Source organism: Saimiri boliviensis, chromosome 5, assembly GCF_048565385.1.
Source record: "Saimiri boliviensis isolate mSaiBol1 chromosome 5, mSaiBol1.pri, whole genome shotgun sequence".
Taxonomy (NCBI): Eukaryota; Metazoa; Chordata; class Mammalia; order Primates; family Cebidae; genus Saimiri; species Saimiri boliviensis.
In genome coordinates, this window is record NC_133453.1 from 68071446 (window position 1) to 68087336 (window position 15891).

General features: G+C 35.4%; 1 protein-coding gene across 13 annotated transcripts in view; it reads right to left on the minus strand.

Annotated features, from left to right (window-relative positions):
* The window catches only part of DYNC1I2 (dynein cytoplasmic 1 intermediate chain 2), a 55591-nt gene that overhangs the window by 34896 nt on the left and 4804 nt on the right, over positions 1 to 15891 (minus strand). For 4 of the 13 annotated variants that reach the window (XM_074399473.1, XM_074399470.1, XM_074399471.1 and 1 more), the window contains 3 exons: positions 15292 to 15409; positions 5369 to 5513; positions 21 to 80 (listed from right to left, as the gene is read on the minus strand). In XM_074399473.1, coding sequence (XP_074255574.1) covers positions 21 to 80; positions 5369 to 5513; positions 15292 to 15409 — 323 coding nt within the window. Of the gene's footprint in view, positions 1 to 20; positions 81 to 5368; positions 5514 to 6179; positions 6198 to 15291; positions 15410 to 15891 lie in introns of all 13 variants that reach the window. The other 9 variants (XM_074399475.1, XM_074399474.1, XM_074399477.1 and 6 more) reach the window with 5 other exon arrangements.

The window sequence follows — 15891 nt, forward strand, 5'->3', positions numbered from 1 at the left end:
GTAGAAAATCTATTCAATACCCCAAATCGGAATCTGAGTGAAGCTGAAGAACTGATGGATCTGTATCCCAATGCAGCGTCCTAAATGGTTGTAGGACAACCATGAAGCATTAGCAAAAAAGGCCATAAGTTAGTCAAGCAAATACATTCTATGAATAGCTAAAGCTAAAGTACTGTACACAATTAAAAACTACATGTTCTGGTTAGTATTTTTAAAAAAACATCAAAAAACAAAACAAAAAATCCACCAGGTCACTCAATCATCCAGTGCATGCAATAAGCTTACTAGGGTTAAAGATGCAAGCATACAACCCAGAATAGTTAAAAGACATTATTTACAGATTATGGGAAACTAATATTGTATTCAGAACAGATCTGCTTCAGAACAACTAAAGCAGACAACCCAAGTAATTATTTATGGATAACAAGCTAGGCTATAAAATGGTTGAAAACTTTAAGATTTCTAATGAAAAAAAAAAAAAAAAAAAAAAACACATTTAAACATCTTAGTTAACGTATTCTAATCTTCCCCAAAGCATTAAATGCGTGCAGGAAATTGTCATATTGGTAAAGGAAATGAGTCAACACATAAGCCTTTTGGTAATAAAACCAAAGACTATCCCACTGGGATACAAAATAGCTAAAGTTTCCAAAACGTGACCCTTCTGTAATTAATGGGTTAAGCACTGCCTTGGGCTTACATATCATCTGCTTAAGAAAACAACTAAAGATTTCTGTCTCTAGGAAAAAATACATTTTTCCCTGGAAAAATATTTTATGTTCAAATATCAATCCTAAATAAATATTCAGCGATAAGTTTTAGGATCGTCTGTTGGCTAAGTAACTTATAGAGTATCTTTTCCACTTAAGCCTAACAGAGTTACTAGTAGAACAAAAGGTACTTTATCATACTGGCATTTATGTAGGTTAGTAAAATATAAGACAATTATGCACAGTACTATATAATGCTCATAGTCCCCATTAAAAAAAAGTTAAGCACAATACATTTAGTACTACCATTTTTGTCAAATATATTTTTCACTTATGTAAGATGTTATGTACAACTAGTGTTAGTTGCTACAATGTTTTAATACAACAAATGGTTTCTCTTACCTGCCTATATAATTTATCGAGAAAAATAATAACAAATTAATCTAGAGAAATCTTCCATTTAAAAAACATAAAGAAAGATCTTGGAATTTAAACAAGGTTATGTGTATACAATGTAAGAAGCAGCCACAGTGAAGATCTACTTTGTACTAAGTAATGAACAGCAACAAGCTTAGGCTTTGTTAAATCAAAAGAAGTTCTATGAGACAGTCTCCAAGGAATGTTCTGTCATAGCCTTTACATCATGTAAGAGATCTGTTATCAACGACATCAAGTTCCTTGTCGAGGATGTCATTTTAGTCTGAAATCAAGTAAGACTGTACCTCAAAATACAGCCAGTACTGAAAATCCACTGGACGTACATGATCGTATTTATTAAGGGCATCTTCAGGCATATAGAGTACAATTCCAAGTACAAAGCCTGAGAAACAAACTGATCAAAAATGAAAAAAAGGGCCAGGCACAGTGGCTCACACTGGTAATCCTGGCACTTTGGGAGGCCAAGGTGGGCATATCACTTGAGGTCAGGAGTTTGAAACCAGCCTGGCCAACATGGTGAAATCCTGTCTCTACTAAAAATCAGAAAGTAGCTGGGTGGCATACACCTGTAATTCCAGCTACTGGGGAGACTGAGGCAGGAGACTCACTTGAACCCAGGAGACAGAGATTGAAGTGAGCTGAGATCACACCATTGCACTCCAGCCCAGACAACAGAGCAAGACTCCAAGTCAAAAAAAAAAAAAAAAAAAAAAAAGGAAAGGAAAAAAGGAACAAGAGGCCTGGATTACCCTACTGAATAATTGTTCCTAATTTTCAAGATAACAAATGAAATGCAGCTCCCTAATCTGCAAAGTTAGAGAGAGATCATTTCTCATAGCCTTTTAAACTTATTCATAAATTACCATCAGTCCCAACAGAAATTCTTGGCACTTAGAGTGATTCAAACATGTTTAGACAGCATATTTTATGTTGTATCTATTCCTACTCCCTCAGTGTACTAATCTTAGACTGTGTTGGCCAACTGAAGTTTTCATGTACAGGTGCATGCATACATCTCACATGTCTTCATGCATTTTCCTATATTTCTTCTTCTTGTCTTTATTCTTACATTAGCATCGTTTTTGCTCAACATGAGTTCATTAGGTTTCATTCTCAGACCTGGAAACTCTTTAAATATCATATATTTAGAAATGCACTATTTCACTGTCAATATCATCATCACAATATTAATTATCTCTATGAAAGCTGGATATGATTTAGGTAGAATTCATTTTTTATTACTCTGTATGTGTACATATACATTAAAATGAATATACTCAGCCCTCTGGAAAATTAATATTTTCGATTGAGTTTCTACTCTCAAAGGAGACAATGTACATATTAAGGTTAAAAAGATGTGGCTGGGTGCAGTGACTCAATGCCTGTAACCCCAGCACTTTGGGAGGCTGAGGCAGGTGGATCACTTGAGGTCAGGAGTTTGAGACCAGCCTGGCCAACACGGCGAAGCCCTGTCTCTACTAAAAATAAAAAATCAGCTCGGCGTGGTGGTACATGCCTGTAATCCCAGCTACTGAGGAGGCTGAGGCAGGAGAATCGTTTGAACCCAGGAGGTGGTGGTTGCAGTGAGCCAAGATCGTGCAACTGCACTCCAGTCTGGGAACAAGAAGGAAACTCCATCTCAAAGAAAATAAAAAAAGATGTAAGATCACCTCATTCAAAAAGAGGATTTTTCTCTCTGCTAAACTCACGAGAAACTAATTTTGTATTCATTATCTAACAAGAACAAATACTTTAAAAAATATTAAGTGTTTTTGTGTGTCCAATTTATCACTTTAAAAAACTACACTTCACACTAAATATAGGTTACCACGCCACCCTTAGGGCTTTTCAATAAAGTCAACAGTATCTTTAAATTAATGATTCAATCACTACAATGTAAATTCCATGAAAGCAAGGACCAAGAATGTTTTATCCTCTGTGGTAACCCATAGTATTTAATAAAGTTAATAACTTAATGAATATTCGTTCTATGCATGAGTATTTTTCTTTTTTTTTTTTGAGACGGAGTTTCGCTCATTACCCAGGCTGGAGTGCAATGGCGCGATCTCGGCTCACCACAACCTCCGCCTCCTGGGTTCAGGCAATTCTCCTGCCTCAGCCTCCTGAGTAGCTGGGACTACAGGCACGCGCCACCTTACTCCCTGTATTAATTTACAATATTCTAAAAGGTCTCTAATATCCTCTGGGCTGTCCGTAAAACTCATGGGGACATGTTTTAACTCACATTAATTTTAAAAACTTAAGTAAGTGTCGCAAAGTACTTTTGAAAGCAAACTTGCTGACACTGAATTAAAATAATCTTTCTACTATTCAAAATCAGGAACAATGAGTTATAATGTACACAGTATAGTATCTACATAAAAATAATATACAATATCAAAGACATTTAATAAATATAGTAATTTTTTATCCTGGGAAATATTTTACTATAGTAATGTTGTAGAAGGGAAAAAAAACCCTTCACTTAAAAATGCCAGTTGATTATTAAGTATCTAAAGGAATAGTGGCTGGGCGCGGTGGCTCACAGCTATAATCCCAGGACTTTGGGAGGCAGGGGTGGGTAGATCACTTCAGTACGGGAATCTGAATACAGCCTGGGTAACATGGCAAAACCCTGTCTATACAAAAAATACAAAAATCAGCCAGGCATGGTGGCGCAACCCTGTGGTCCCAGCTACTTAGGAAGCTGATGTGGGAGGATCACTTGGGCCCAGGAGACAGAGGTTGCAGTTAGCCAAGATTGTGCCACTGCAGTTCAGCCTGGGTGACAGAGTGAGACCCTGTCTCCAAAAAAATAAATAAATAAATAAATGAAGGAATAATGACATATTTGTATAAAAATACAGAAGTACAAAATATGAAAAAAAATTAACTATAAAAATGAATTTAGACTTGATAAATTATCTTTATTCTGCAATACAATTTTATATTTTTAATAAAGTAATATAAATAACTATTTCTAAAAAGTAATAACATTATTTCTAAAAAGAAAATTTTGATTTTTCTTAAATGAAAGAGTTACATCATTTACCTCCAAAGACAGTATTACTTAGATTTGCAATTTTGGTTCTATACACAGAACAGTTTTGGAAAGCACATCTCAAATTCAAGCTGGCAAGCTTTCAATTGTTAATGATAACCTGATTATTCAAGAGCTGATTAAAGAACTGAGTTTACAGATCATCCAGCCACCTTCTTCTTTCTTCTTGCCCAGTCTTTGAGATATTTATTACTGGTTTGCAACTTCAATTAGAGGGACTCAGACACAAAAAGGATAAAACTTCTGATAGTTTATGTCTTATTAAAAGGTGTGTTAAGAGATTTTCTTGGGGAGGACATGCAACTTCCTGGCCCAAAATAAGCATTCTTAATCAGCTGTGGATTTTGACTACCTACGTTTAATTTCATTTCAGAAGTTAAAAAGTACGATACTATTAAATACTTAACTATTATTTTGTGTGTGTGTGTATGTGTGGGTGACAAAAAGGAATTAAGTAGTAATATTTTTCCCAATATGATCTTTGAAAGAAAGCTGAAATCTTACTGAACTTTTGAAAAGCAAGTCTCAACTTGCTTTTGAAAAGTTTTTGAAAAGCAAGTCTCAACTTCAATGTATGTGGGATCCTAAAATAAACACGAAATGTAACTTTACACAGAAGTTGCAAGTTCAGGAATACCTGACAAGTAAACATTCTCAATGTTGTCCTTAGCAGTTATTCTTTACTCTTAATATTTTATGCATTATTATTCTCTATCTTAATTAGCACAACTAATGACTTAATAGAACAGAATTGAGCTGTTTAACTCAATTATTTACATTTTCAATTACTAAATGGGGAATCAAGCACAAGAGAGAGGTTTTACACTATTTACAACCAGAACTCATATAATAACAAAAAGTTTGTTTAAACACAAAAATCTAAATGCATTAATCTCTATTTTTAATATAAAATAATTAGCATAAAACCGGTTCACTATTTAGTACTGAATATGACATTAAATATGACAGTTACAATATTATTTTTAAAAGAACACTTTTTTCCCCCTCTCAATGTCCAACAGAGAATTTCTATGCCATTTTAGACTTCAAAATGGCAGGACTAACTCAGCACAACTATTTAGAGTCCCTTTAAAGTATCAACAATACTGGGCACTGAATGCATTCTACCATCAAAATGTTAAAAGGAAAATGACTGTACCTAGATCCCACGGCGCCATCTCCAGAGTCCTGGCTTCCAGCTTCACTTGGAGTGCTCACAGATTTGGAAGATGGAGACATAGGAGGAGGGACTAAATAGTGAAATAGACAGGTATCCGCTGTTACTACACGGAGAGGTTGCTCAGCTTATGACGTTTCAAAAATAATTTAACATGAAGTAATTAACAAAAAAGAAAAAAACAATGGCAAACCAAAGATAAAAAATATATGAATGAAAATGAACAGCAGAAAGAAAGGGGAAAAGACAAAAAGTTAACAATGCATGCTGAAGATTCATGCAATCTTTCTGGCAAAATGCATTTGAACTTTATAATTTTTTTCTAAAAAGGCAAGATTATGGAAGGATGCATCTTCATCTCATCCGTCACCAAATGTGGCCACTAATTTTCAAAGGAGAGCATTCCTTCTCCCCTTTCTAACTTTTCACTTTTAATATTACCAAATTATAGATACTATTTACAATTGCTATAAAAATTCAACTCTGAAATATGCTTCATTAAGTTACTTAATCTCTGTTTTCTTGAGATTTATTTTAAAATATTAACTTTTGTCTAATGATTTTTTCTTTCAAAAAAATGTTTAAAATTACTTCACACACCCCTCCCCAAAAACACCAATTTAGAGAAATGATTGCAGCTAAAGGAATGGCTCCTTTAAAATGTTCATTAGTTTCCAGCAATTTGGGTGAAAAATGCAAACAGGCCATAAAACAGCATGCCTTCTAGACATGATGCATAACATAAAGTGACACATGCAAATAAACAAGGCAAGACTTATGGAAACTTCCTTACCCCAGTATTCAGAAAAAACTGAAGTGTACAGACAAAGATACAGACACCCAAAATATTCTTAATCCCTTCTTATAGAAAAACACACATTTTTCATAGTATATAAAATAAATAGCAAGTGCTTTCCCTTAGATCCTCAACTTTTAACATTATATAACAACAGCTGAACGTGCATATTTCATGCTATGACATTTGTAAAACTTTTTGATTACCGTTGCAGGGAGTATAGGAAGATCATCACTGCCATCTTCTGGTTAAATTTTACCATAAATGTCCCCAATCCCAAGTATCTTTTCAAAATAATTTTTCAATGTATGATATTACGTGACTAATACAGCTTATGTTGAGCTGAAAGGCCTTCTTTTAATAGTCTATTGAAAAGAAGGCAAGTTCCTACGTATATAGGAACTAAAGCAATAAGTATTTAATTAAAAGTCTGTTTTTTTTTAGGACAGTCACATTCATGGAACCTTAAAATTATGTTTAAATGTTTATACATGCTTCCGTAAAAACAGTGGGTTTGGTAATTAACAAAATGTACAAATATAGTATGATGACTTGCATCTTAAACATGGGTAGAAAACTGATCATCCTTATTTTTTCAATAGCAAATTCTAATTGATACCAATAAGATTAGAACAAAAAAAAATCATAATTAGAACGTTTCTTTCCTAAGATACAGTGGCTTACATTTCAAAGTACTATAAAAACCATAATCAATGTGTCTAATATTGTGATTAAATCTGTCAGAAACAACTCTAAGACCAGATAGCTTCCTATAGTTTACACATAGGTGGCACTGTGCTAGATGCTGTATGTCTAATTCAAAGTAGCTAAAAATGATTTTTACCTGAAGCAGGAGAATATTAATGTCCCTTAATTTATCTTAGGTTACATTTCCTCATCTTTTTGTCCATCTTTCACTGTGAGGCTTTCCATAGTCTAAGTCTCAACTGATACAGGAATAGAGTAATACTTAACAGCTGTTTGTCTACTCTACTGTAAACACAAATAAATGTTTATTAAATTATAGTGACGCACCACAATGTTTTCAAATTAAAGATTTTTTTAAAGAAGAAATTTTGTATGCTTTAAATTATATACTTAATTTCAGAAAAACTATTTTTTCCAAGTGTATATATCAGAGAGGTTAGAGAAAAATTAGTAAAATTCCTATCAATCTATTTGTGATGAACTAGAGAATTCTTTTTCAGTTTAACATGTTTTTCCCCCTTTCTGATGATTTCAAGTATCAATGACTCCACTGAACAAATTCAACAGTATTTTACTTGGTTAAGACTACATTTTTTGAAAAATGTTAATGAAAATTCTTTAAACAAATAGGCTAAATACTAATTACACAGACATAAATAGATACATTAACCTAACCAGCTCTGAAATAAAAGTTTTAGAAATAAAAAGTAAATCAAAAGGGTGATGCTACCATATTATCACAGTTTCTCAGCCAAACAAAGGTAAAATAAATCACAGTGGCTTCAAATTTGTAATTATATAAATATCTCTCCCCCAAAACTATTTTCTTTCCATCAAAAGATAGTTTCAAGCCAAATGATGGAAAATACTCTATAAAGGGCTCTTAACTATTATCTGAGCCACAACTACATCTTGCAATAACAAATAATGTATACCACAGAAAGGATAATCCTAGAAAAAATTACTATCATTACAAAAGGAGGAATATTAATTTTTTAAAAAGGGAATAATAGTGTTATTTCGTGACTGCTATATTTTAACCCAATTAGTTTAGAAAAATAAAAAAAAATACTATAATTAGGCAGTAAGGCAAATGCCACTATACTCTCAGACTTCAATAAACCTCTGGGAACCAATGAATGCATGCATTCGGGAGGAAAAATCAAAACAGAAACACTAGTCAACTCATAGGTTCTCAAATCTAAGAAAAGACTCACTTCTAGAATTCATTTTTAAGGATGGTTGATAAGTCTAATCAGCTTTGAAAATAACACAAACCATTAATAGTTTTTGTCAAGTATCTGAGATACGATCTGCTTAGTAAAGAGAGTGTGATTCAATTAGATTACTTTTATTACACAGTTCTGTATCTAAAACAGGCTTTAATTGATACAAAATAAAGGAATTAATATAAATATGAGTACGTTAATGAATTTCAGCTTCTTAGAAGTTTAGAGCAGATACCTATTCCCTTCTTTGACAACCATCTCAGGAAAAAAAAAAAAAATCTAAATCATGGCAGTCATTGATCCTGTAAGTAATGTGAAAAAACCTGTAACTCTTTAATTCTCCAGGACAAAAAGCTAATCAAGGAAGCCTTTCCTGCCAGCTTAGACCCTGTTCTTCCAAGGATATAAAATTAACACTGCTGGCTTCTGGCCTGTGAAGAAACAAGCATATTTTTGGATCACAAAGGACCTGGGAATGCACCTAGATTTAGAATTAGCATTAAGTCTGGGTCAACCACTCAGAACTACACAGAAGTCTCAAGGGTAATGGATGGCACACAGCTGAATTATTTTTCAAGTAGAAGAAAGCCTCTGGCAAGAAGGGGTTTTTATCAGAAAGAAAGACCTGGAAAAGGTAGACAACTAAGGAAAGTGAATGTAGGGAGTGGGAGTATTGGTGGAAGACAGTGAAATGGAAGGAGTGAGCTTTTGGGATGCATGTAACCCCAAGTTGTGAGGTCTCTTCTATGCTCATCAGTGATACTCAGTACTCAACCACAGCCCACGTTACAGTAATGCCCCCTCCTGGACACAAGTCTTCTTAGCCTGGAATATTAAAATTTAAATAACTACCTATTTTTCAGACCTTCACTCTTTTTGTCTTTCTGAGAGATGTTGCTTTAAACCTTAACTCCCTGAAACATTAATTTCTCCCTTTCCTTTGCTCCTTCTCTTCATAATAAAGTTTAAATATCCTCCACTAATCTCTTAAGTATTTCATTTCCTTTATTTTCCTTTTCAATGTAATTCAGAGCATTACATTAAAAAGATAAATTAATATGTGAAAATAAAATTTTAGCCTGGGTGTGGTGTGTCATGCCTCTAAGCACTTTGGGGGACTGAGGCAAAAGGATTGCTTGATTCTAGAAATTCAAGATAAGCCTGGGTAGCATAGTAAGACTCTGTCTCTACAAAAAATAAAATTAGCTGGGCATGGTGATGCACAGCTGTAGTCCCAGCTACTCAGGAGGCTGAGGCAAGAGGACTGCTTGAGCCCAGGAGTTTCAGGCTACAGTAAGCTGAGCTCATACCACTGCACTCCAGCCTGGGCCACAGACTGAGATCCTGTCTCTAAGTCCCCCCTCCCCCGCCAAACACACACACACACACACACACACACACACACACACACACACACCTCTCCCTCCCTCTCTCTCTCTCTTTCTCTCTCTCTCTCTCTCTCTCTCTGTCAACAATAAATAACCCCTACTTTCTACTCTCAGTAGAAAAAAGTCATAATCCAAGGCGGTTTTACAATTGAACTCTATCAAGTTTTTAATAAACAGGCATCTTTTATAAATTATTCTACAAAATAGCAAAAGGGAAAACTGACCAATTTATTTTAAAACCACAATTGTTCATGACGACCAATGAACATGGACAATACAAGAAAATCAAAGGCAAATTTCATTCATTAGTATATATACAAAAAACCCACAATAAATCGGCTAATCTATTTTAAAATACATGCAGGGCAGGAGTGGTGGCTCACACCAGTAATCCTAACACTATGGGAGGCTGAGGTGGGTGGACTGCTTGAGCTCAGGAGTTCAAGACCAGCCTGGACAACATGGGGAGACCTTGTTTCTACTAAAAATACAAAAATTAGCTGGGTGTGGTAGCAGCACACTTGGGTGGCTGAGGCGGGAGAACTGCTTGAGCCTGGGAGGTGGAGGTTGCAGGGAGCTGAAATTGCATCACCGCACTCCAGTCTGGGGACAGAGACTCTGTCTCAAAAAAAAAAAATTAAAAAGATACAATACATGCAAAAACTCATCTGCCACTCCTGGAAGTGACTATTAGTAATTAAAGCAAAAAAGTAAACATGTCTCCTGCTTTTCTAACATTTAGGGTAACCAAAAAGCCTCAGTTATTAAGGGAAAGCTCCCCTTTACAGAAGAACTTTAGCCAATAAATGCAGAAAGAATGGCAGAATTACAAAAACAATGTTGCAACTCCTAATTAACTTAGATAAGGATCATCAATGAGTATTAATACCATCAGATAAAGGGCTGATAAAGAAATGAATAGTCATATAGTATTCAAGTATCAAACACAGATATTACCTATTAGTCACAAGGGGATAATTATGATGGAGAGATCAGGTTATCACAATTGTAATCCAATAATCAAGCTTAGCATCACTCAATAGCTAGAGAGATGTGCTACTGATATGATACAATATGAAGGACACAACATCACTCTAGGAGATTTTCTTGCCAAAAAAGTTCAGCCTAAAGTGAATCAAGCTTCTTTTCTTTTTAGAGTCTTGCTGTGTCACTCAGGGTGGTGTTCAGTGGTGCCATCATGGCTAACACCTTGAACTTGAGAGCTCAATTGATCCTCCCACCTCAACTCCGCAGTAGCTGGGACTACAGGTGCATGTTACCATGCCTGGCTAATTTCCATATTTTTTTGGTAGCGACTGGGTCTCACCACATTGCCCACACTGGTCTTTAACTCCTGGGCTCAAGCGATACACCTACTTCAGCCTCCCAAAGTACTGGGATTACAGGTGTGAGCCACCGAGTCCAGACAAACTAGATCAAAATCAAGCTTCTTAATCTAACTTCCAGTTTAAAGGAAACATAAAAGATAGATAAAATTTAAATGTGAGAATGGCATTAGACAAACCCAGGAGGGGGGAGAGTCAAACCAAGCCCACCCTCTTCAACAAGTAGATATCATGAGGCAAAAAGTAATATGTGTGTAGAGAATATTCTAGATTTTTAAAAATTAGGAAGGGTGTGGTGGCTCATGTCTATAATCCTAGCACCTTGAGAGGCCAAGGCAGGAGGATGCTTGTGCCCAGGAATTCAAGATCAGCCCTGGCAACATAACGAGACTTCACCTCTACAAAAAAAAAAAAAAAAATTAGTTGGGCATGGTGGTGTGCACCTACAGTCCTAGCTACTTGGGAGACTAAGGTAAGAGGATGGCTTGAGCCTGGGAGGTTGAGGCTGTAGTAAGCCATGGTTGTACCACTGCATTCTAGCCTGGGTGACAAAGTGAGACCTTGTTTCAAAAACAAATAAATAAAAAATTTAAAAAGAAAACATATAACAATGTAATGTATATATGGCACAGCAAGACTCTAGAGGAAAACTAAATTTCTTGAGGGGAAGAAAAATGTTTGTAAACCTAGGACAATTCTGTAAAAAAGGAACAAAGAGGGGGTTATTTTCTATCTAAGAAATTAGAATATAATACAAAGCTGCAGTAATTAAAACTAGGTTGTGTAGAATCGAACAAATAGATTCATAGTGAAAACAGCCCAGAAATGCCCATAAATATACGCGAATTTACTGTATGACAAAGTTGGCATAAGATTTCAGTAGGGGAAAAGATAGATTAATGAATGGTATTGAGAAAATTAGCTAACTATATAGAGGAAAATTAGGTTGGATCCCTATATCATCCTATTTAAAAAAAATATAATCCAAATATCGAATGTGAAGGGTAAAACTATAAAACTGACATGAAAAACATATTTGCATCCACAATGCAGGAAACGATTTCTTTTTAAAAAGACCAAAAGCACACAAAAGCACACAAAAAAGGGTTATACAGGTTGCGTTTCCCTTATCCAAAATGCTGGACCAAAGGTGACAGACTATTTTGGGTTTTGGAATATTTACATTATACCTAGCAGTTCAGTATCGTAACTTAAAAATCTGAAATCTGAAATTCTCTAGTCACTATTTCTTTTGAGTGTCCCGTTCGTGCCTAAAATGTTAGATTTTGGGGCATTTTGAATGCTAGATTTTTGGACTAGGAATACTTAGCCTATAATTGCTAGATCTGCCCATATCAAAACGAAGAATTTGACCATATCAAAATAAAGGATTCTGTTCAATGAAGAATATTATGAACAGTTAACAAGTAACAGATTGGGGGAAGGTTTTTTTTAAGAGACTGAAACAGACAAAAGTCCTCCCTAAAATATACCAAATACACAAAGAATGCCTACAAATCAGAAGATAAAGAACCCCAATTGTAGTAAATGGGGAAAAGGATGTGAATATGCAATTCATAAAAGGGAAAACGCAAATGGTTAATGGATATATAAAGAAGTGGTCAACCTCACTGTAATCAGATAAATGTATATTAAAACATTTTGATGTACCACTTTATACTGATCAAGTTAGCAAAAATTAGAAAGCTGGATAATATCCAATCATGATATAATCATGGTAAAGCAGTTACTTTTTCATGCACTAGTAGTGGGAGGATAAACTTTCATAGCCATTCTTGAGAGTGTTATACAGAATCTAATTAAGCTAAATCCTATATACAATAACATAGCAAGTCAATTCTTGGGCATACACCCCAGAGAAACTATTCCTTAGTCCTCAAGAGAGAGAAAAAAATATATATATATATATGTGTGTGTGTGTGTGTGTGTGTGTATATATATATATATACACTTGCAGTGTTGCTTATGATAGTAAAGCAGAGACAAAAGCAAACTGAGTGCACAGCACCAGGGAATGGATAAGTAAAATTTGGTACATAATAGGATATTACAAATAAATAACTAGACTTGTATATAGCAATATGGAATAAACAGAAGACATACATCACTATGCTATTTATGTATATAAAGTATACATACTCACAGACATGGGAAACCTTGAAAAACAGAGGATAATCTGAAGGATGTATGTACATTGAAAAAGCAAAAGTGGTGTGGGTGTGGTGGCTCATGCCTGTAATCCCAGCACTTTGGGAGGCTGAGGTGGGCAGATCATGAGATCAGGAGTTCAAGAACAGCCTGGCAAACATGGTGAAACCCTGTCCCTACTAAATATACAAAAAATTAGCTGGGCGTGGTGGTGCACACCTGTAACCCCAGCTGCTTGGAAGGCCGAGGCAGGAGAATCACTTGAACCTGAGAGGCGAAGGCTGCAGTGAGCCGAGATTGCGCCACTGCACCCCACCATGGGCGACAGGGCGAGACTCTCTCAGAAAAAAAAAAGCAAAAGTGGGTACTTAATGCATTAGTGGGAATGAGAACAGAATTAGAGATGAGTAATGAGGGATACATACACAAACCCTAAAGAATGGTCTTTCAAGAATTAATGATGGAGGCAGGCCATTGATACAGTCTGGACATCTTCTCCAAATCTCTTGTTGAGATGTAATCCCCAGTGCTGGAGGTGGGGGCCTAGTGGGAGGCGTTTGGGGTCATGGGGGCGGATCCCTCATGGTTTCGTTTAAGACTGTGGTACCTTCCCCCATCTCTTGCTCTTGCTCACTGCATGAGACAGGCTGACTCCCCTATGCCTTCTGCAATAATTAGAAGTTTCCTGAGGCCTCACCAGAAGAAGAGAGCACCATGCTTCCCGTAAAGCTGGCAGAACCATGAGTCATTAAACCTCTTTACTTTTTCTTTTTCCTTTTTTTTTTTTTTTTTTTTAAGACAGAGTTTCGCTCCTGTTGCCTAGGCTGGAGTGCAATGGTGCCATCTTGACTCACCTCAACCTCTGCCTCCTGGGTTCAAGTGATTCTCTTGCCTCAGCCTCCCAAGCAGCTGGGATTACAGGCATGTACCACCACACCTGGCTAATTCTGAATTTTTAGTAGAGATGGGGTTTCCCCAGGTTGGTCAAGCTGGTCTCAAACTCCCGACCTCAGGTGATCCGCCCACCTTGGCTTCCCAAAGTGCTGGGGTTACAGACATAAGCCACCATGTCTGGCCACCTATTTTCTTTATAAGTTACCCAGTCTCAGTATTTCTTTATAGCAATGCAAAGAACTAACCCAGCCATAAATTAAGAAATATGAACAAGTGAGTTCAGTAAAACTAGAACCTTAAGAAGAACATAAAAGAAAAAAATCCTATAGGAGAAAAACAAAAGCCAATGCACAGGAAAAAAAGGTAACTCAAAGTCTAACAAGCAATTTGGTTCAGTTATAAGAAAAAGTGTTCTGATTCATTTACTTTTAAAATTGCATACTTAACATAAGCGTATTGAATAAATACATAAAATTAATATACTTAAGTCTTCAAATTCTACAAGAAGAAAAGGAAAATGAGATGAAAGAAATAACAATGAAACGACCATGTAGCCAGCCTTTTCATCTTGAAACCTTTTAGAAATTCAGCACTAAGGACAGTTATGTTGCAGTTTCACAACAAGAATACAGCATTTGCAATCTCCAGTATTTGTCCCCTCGACTAGATAAAATTAGCCCACAAACTGCCCTAAAATGTTAGGTCCCTAAATAGCAAAGGCCCTGTCGAACTAAAATACTATGTAACAGCACCCAGCACAGACCTATTTTAAGTAAGGACTTGTTCCTGATATGTAACTGGATTGTCCTGTGCACCTCTACTACTTCAGCTTTTTTGGTCTAGTACAGTTACCAAAATGAGTAACTCAGAAAAAGAGTAAGATTAAGTCAAATAACTGCCAAAATAAGCTACAAAAATTATCTCCCTTATTAGCACTGATAGCAGAGGCTTATAAGCTTATCCTTCCACTCCTGTACCTTTGAATACTAATACACTTTCATACTAACAATATAATTTTGATTGTTTCTCTCTCTAATCTCCAGAAAGGAATATAGAGTTCAGATCAGGAATCCAGTTATCTTTGAGCTTAACACAATACGGCACACAAAACTTGCTTAACAAATTTTTAATAAGAAAAGTCAATTGGTAGTTCAGTATATGTTAATAAACATAATCTTGCAGCTCTTTTGAACAAATAAAATAACCATATACTAGCATATCTGGAAAAAAGATAATTCCAAATAAATTATAAGATTAATAATTTTAGAGACACAAGGAAAATATGCAAAATATATCAAGTCAACCCACTCAGCTATGTCTGAGCTGAACAGAATCTATGCCTATCTCTTATAAATGGATATATTATTAACCTTACCAATGGGGGATTCCGGAGTTAGCCCCATGCTTTGAAGCAATGCTTCAGCTTCTCTTCTTTTTTTCTCAAGATCTGATTCTTCTTGCACAGGAGCAACAGCTTCCTTCTTCTGATCAGTCTGAAATGTTTAGGTTAAAAACTTACGTTTACATAGAGCATGAAACATTTGTTTGCAAAAATGTTTTAAATGATATGCTAACACTATATACTTTTAAGACATGAAGTTAGTTTTGAGTACAGGTGAAGTTCTTTTTATAATCATTAAATGAAAAATCATTCTCAACAGAGTTCTAGTAAATAACCTCCAAATGATATGCACTAAACTGCTCTATCTTTTATGTAATCAAGAAGTTTCCAAAAAATTTTCCCAACAGATAAACTCAGGAAGTACATTCAACTTCAAATTATCTACAGTATGAAATTGCTGTGTATAGACAACTTCCCCCAAGTGGCACAAAAGGTTAGATACAATATCACACACTATGAAAAAATTAAAGTGTAATTATTTAAGAGGTAAAAAATTTTAAGTAAATGATAATATGATTTGTTGAAAAAGTAAGAGTATCACAAATTTCTGTAAAAAGTCTTCATTTTATTTGA